Raw genomic sequence first — 5330 nt, forward strand, 5'->3', positions numbered from 1 at the left:
AAAGCTGGACAAAATATTTAGTCATCTAAAGTCAAATCTTTGTATTTTGACTTCACCTATACGTGGACCTGTGGCCATAAGTAGTTATATTCATCCTTTTATTTAAATTTTTAAAAGAAATACAGTGAAACATCACAGACTCTGCAGCAGGAAAAGAAATTACACATGAGCCCATACACTCGCACACCACATATTTTAAATCAAGCAGTGTATAATGCAATCCTTGGTGTTCATAGTACACAGAATAATTAAATAAATACATTGAATATTAGGAAAGTTTTGAATTACATCTGATCTATAAGTGGCATTGCAATTTGTAGGCTATTCTTATTGAAAATGTAGATACTCTTTGCTGTCAACATTTAGCTCAATAGGACACGCAGCTTAATATTTTGTTATCTACACTTGAGTCAGAAAACATTCTGACAAAATAAAACAGACAGGAGTACAATAGAATATAAGAGTACTCAAGTCAATATAAAGTCTGAATTTTGAAATTTGAGAAACTACTTTGATGAAAACGAATGATACATTTTAGACTTAAAAATGCACAACAATAATACGAGCCTGTACGCAGGATAAGCGATTGACGATGGATGGATGGATGGATGGATAAAAGAGATTTGGTTTGTCACGTGGGTGCTGGCTAGGCCTTTCACTTTGGCTATAATTGCAATTTAGCATTAAGAAAATATATGAATTATATTGATATACAATGCTAAATGGCGAATAGGTATTTGTTATAAAATTTTAAAAGATTGTCTTTTTTGAACGAGGTATAAAATGTTACATCAAGCCGTCAGGTCGCTCTCCGCAGGTTATTCCCACACGCGGTGAACGCAGCATAGACTGGATCGACCTTTCGCCTAGATTAGCGGACGGCGGTTCATCGGGTTTACCCTGACACTGCTGACTTCCAGGGCCACGCCCACCAACGGCCACGCACCCTATTTCCTCCAACCGCGCAGCGAGCACGCACTGTTCACGCGCTCCCTGCTCTCCCATAGGCCGACGCGCCGCACACACTTAATTGTGATTGGACAAGTGTTGCCACCCGCCGGTGCGCGTTGTGAGTTTTGTTTTTCTTTTTTTTCTCCGCCTCCCCATGTTTTACACACACAGCTGAGAGAGGGGAGCCAGTCAGAGGAACAAAAAAACGACCTCAACCCTACCCGAGTACAGGCAGCACCACTGGCAACCACCGCGGCTTTGTTCTACACTGGCTTTGACAACAAAAAAGGAGAGACAAAACAAGATAGATTTAGATATTTTACTCTTCTATGCCATCCAGAAATTTTACACAGATGTTCTCAAACGGGGTAAGAAAATATTTTGTTTGTTGTTACTTCAGCTTTGGCGCGACATTTATTTTGCAGTCAAGTAACATTCACTTGTTTATACTGGGAGATTTTATATTCAAGTACTCAAGACAAGTCATCACAAAAATTCAACATTTATGTACTGTTTTAAATTGTTTTGTGTGACATCAGCGTCGCAGCTATATTAAATCAAATGACATACTTGTTTATTTATTACATATTTTTTCGTGTTATCAGGTCTTTAAAATGCAATAACCTCTGTATATGATAATGTGAAACGGAAATGTAATTTAAACATGTAACGTTACTGGAGCCGATTAATGTCGACAAATTGTTTCATTTGTTTTCTGTGGTGGTCAGTATCAGCAACGGTAATGTGCTTTGTTTACGTTGCCGCTGAGATGTTTTAGTTCCTTATTTGTGCATAAAATAAAACAAAACAAAAAAGGACAAACATACCAACCATTAGTTGTTTTTTGTTTCATAAAGTTGGAACGTAATAAGCCCACTTCCTGACCGCTTTGTGGGGATTTCACATGGCTCATCTCGGCAGCACGTCACTGTTTGGTCTATATTTGGCAATGGGAGGTGTCCTCGCTCTGAGCCAAAGGCAGTGCATGCTGGACTAGGGTGTAGTCACCAACACCCCCCCCCCCCCCCCCCCCCCCTTTTATTGGCAGCATCATGCAACAATGACAACGAGAAATATATATTTTTTCCATTCTTGTTAATATAATAAAAAGTAGTCTGAGACAAACTTGAATCAACACAGGGAGTCATGCAGTTGAAAACAACCACCATAACCCCATGATGTGGCAGTGCTGAAGTACATTTATTTGACTTTCTTTGTCTGATGTTTATTGACTGTCCCTTTCAGACTGACTACATGGAGCACTGTGGGTCCTACGTGAAGAGAAGGAGGCATGACAGCGACCAGTCTGTATCTAGCACCTCTGGCCTGGAGTACACGGACCTGGAGGCAGCTGAAGCGCTGGTGTGTATGAGCTCTTGGGGCCAGGGCCACTTCCTCAGCAGCAACAGGCCAAACCCCTGCAAGCCCAGACCCCTCACCCCGGCTTCAGACTCTTGCGACTCCCTCTTGCCACCGGAACTTCCAGAGCCCCCGAAAGACTTTGTGTCCCTCTCCTCCCTGGTAAGTGGCCAGAAACGGGTGCTGAAGTCGCACAGAGCTGTGAAACCACTGAGATAAGAGACGTGTGATTGGTAATGTATCCCTAAGAGTCAAAGTTTGCATTAAACCCAGTGGCCTTGTGATGTGGAAAGATAACTGCGGGGCCGTGGTTTATAACTTTAGACAGGTGAGAGGCGCTGCAGCAAGAAACCTTGTGATACAGTAAAGTGGTTTGACCTTCAGACAGAGTCCCTCCTCTTAGGGGCAGAGCCATAAAGATAAATCACAGTTTAGTGAAAGTGATAATTATATTGTGTGTACCTGCTTGCCACCTGTGATGCTTGCCTCTGCACTTTCCCCTGTAAAACTAGAGAAACGCTGCATGTTATTTCAGTGGTATCGGGGTACACTCATTAACTCTTCTAATGTTCTTATCTTTCCAGTGTATGACCCCCCCTCACAGCCCCAGCTTTGTTGAGACTTCAACATCCAGCACTGCGCTCCAGTCCAGCTCTGGCCTGGCTGTGTCCTCACAACACTGTGGGTCCGGGCTTCATCACCTTGTCCTGGCACCCATTGCTGCAAAGACCCCCTCTCTCCCCCCTCCGCCACAGCCCTGCAGAGCAATGGCGACCAGCGTTATCCGCCACACGGCAGACAGCACCCCCTGCCAACACCGCATTCCAGTGGCTCCCCATGCAGAGAAAACTAGAGATACAGTAATGGCTGCAGCGGCCTATCGGCAGCAACGCATTACAAAGACTGAGCAGATAAGCACGCCTCTGTCTGCTGCTGCTCCTCTCGCTCCCACATTATTTGCCTCAGAGCAAGCCAGACCCTCAAGACCCTGTTTGGACAGCGTCGCCACCCCCACTCCTGTCAAAACCCAACTGCAAAACAGCTCACACGCTCCCCATGCCCTACCCCCGCCTTCACTCACCAGCCCTCAGATCATCTGCCAGATGTTCCCTGTCAGCAGCCAATCAGGTATCATCTCAGCCTTCATCCCCAGTGCAGTTCAGACATCCAGCACTGGGATTCGGACCGCCACCACCTCCATCCTCCCCCATCCCGCCTCAGCTAACGCCGCTACTGTCCAGCAGTCCCTCATCATGGGCTCAGCGGTGCCCCAGGGCACGGTGATGCTGGTTCTCCCTCAGTCCTCCGTCTCTCAGGCCCCTCATTGCCCTCAGACTGTGATGACTCTGGGCAACACCAAGCTGCTACCTCTAGCCCCAGCCCCTGTGTATGTGCCAGCGGGGCCCAGTGGCGGCACAACAGCCACAAAAATGGACTTTTCCCGCAGGAGAAACTATGTCTGTACCTTCCCAGGCTGCAGGAAGACGTATTTCAAGAGCTCACACCTCAAGGCTCACCTAAGAACACACACAGGTGAGTGTTTACTGCATATGGAAGTGTTTAGTTTGGGTGATAATCGTGAGAATGTGGAGTAAAACGTGACCACAGATGAGTGGTGCATCCTGTTTGTAAAACATGCTCAGCCTTGTTATTCTTGATGGGAAGAGAGTGAGCTCATTGTTATATCTCAGACACGGCATTGTGTCGTGTGAGGTTTTTATGACTACAATGTGACTCACTTGCTGACTCCTCGCTCTTCCTGTTTGTCTCCCTTAGGTGAGAAGCCGTTCAGCTGCAGCTGGGATGGCTGCGATAAGAGGTTTGCCCGCTCTGACGAGCTCTCCCGCCACCGGCGAACACACACCGGTGAGAAAAAATTTGTGTGTCCTGTGTGCGACCGGAGGTTCATGCGCAGCGATCACCTCACTAAACACGCCCGCCGCCACATGACCACAAAGAAAATTCCCTCCTGGCAAGCTGATGTTCGGAGCCTGAACAAAATGGCTGCTGGCAAAACACCTCCCTCCAAACCTGGACTTGCCACACTAAGCATGCTGGTGCCTGCCGGCCCAAAGTAGACAATGAACACTGCTGCCATCTTACCCACTCCCAAGATACCACAGGGACACAGGGAGCAGCCGAGCACATAAGGCTGCTGCTCTTTTTCTCATGGGAATGAAAGAAAAAACATGCACTGGACTAGTTTTTCCTCTCTACTGCTCATTTGTACATGTATTTTTCTCTAAAAGTTTCTTTTGTTTACTTTGATATCATTGATAATATGGATGCACTCTTGCCAAAGCCTTTGTATGAAGTTTGTCTTATACATTTCACCTTCTCCACCCTCTCCTGCAACACATTTGATCAACAAACTTTTGATATATATATGTCTATGTGAATGTATTGTTTGTTGTACTATGAAATGCATTTATTTGTCATATTTGGGAAAAATGTTAACATGAAAAAATATGTAAATATGAATATTAATTGTCAGTACTATAATTATACATTGATTATATCGCCCTGTCTAACTTTTCATATTATTTAATACATATTTGTAATAAATATACGATTCAATTTGAGTCATTATTTGTCCATTTTGTGACCTTCCCAGTATCTAATTCAGGGAAAAAACAACGTGTGGGATCTCTGTATAGTCAGCAATCCTTCCCGGTTGTCTCACGCAGAAATGCAGTGAGTGGTGGCTTCCCACATCCTGTGTGCGTCACACTGTGACTCCACTACCATCACCCACCGCCCTCTTTTGGTCAACTGGCTGAATGAAAACATTTTTGGGCGTTATAAAAGCTCTTTTGGTGAGACCATGTAGGGACAAAGTGTCCTGTTCATTATCTGCAAACCAGTGTGCTTGATGAGTTGGAGCAGACAAAACAGACATATTTGTTTGCCTTGTGTGATGAGTTTATTAACTGATCATTCGAGCCCGTTCACCTCAGTCACATGGGAACAAGGAGGCAACGAGGGCTGTGTGATTCTTACATAAAACACTGCGTTTGATT

At 45.1% G+C, this 5330-nt stretch overlaps 1 protein-coding gene across 1 annotated transcript; it reads left to right on the plus strand.

The window, feature by feature from the left end:
- Positions 1-1106: 1106 nt before the first annotated feature.
- LOC119910415 (Krueppel-like factor 11) lies at positions 1107-4892 on the plus strand. Its single transcript, XM_038729034.1, has 4 exons — positions 1107-1319; positions 2197-2472; positions 2895-3843; positions 4087-4892. The coding sequence occupies exons 1-4, from the start codon at positions 1281-1283 to the stop codon at positions 4386-4388; spliced, it is 1566 nt and encodes a 521-aa protein (XP_038584962.1). The 5' UTR covers positions 1107-1280; the 3' UTR covers positions 4389-4892.
- The last annotated feature ends 438 nt before the right edge of the window (positions 4893-5330 follow it).

The sequence above is a fragment of the Micropterus salmoides genome, unplaced genomic scaffold, assembly GCF_014851395.1.
Source record: "Micropterus salmoides isolate LMB-PRFRI ecotype aquatic unplaced genomic scaffold, ASM1485139v1 Ms_hic_scaffold_19, whole genome shotgun sequence".
Classification (NCBI taxonomy): Eukaryota; Metazoa; Chordata; class Actinopteri; order Centrarchiformes; family Centrarchidae; genus Micropterus; species Micropterus salmoides.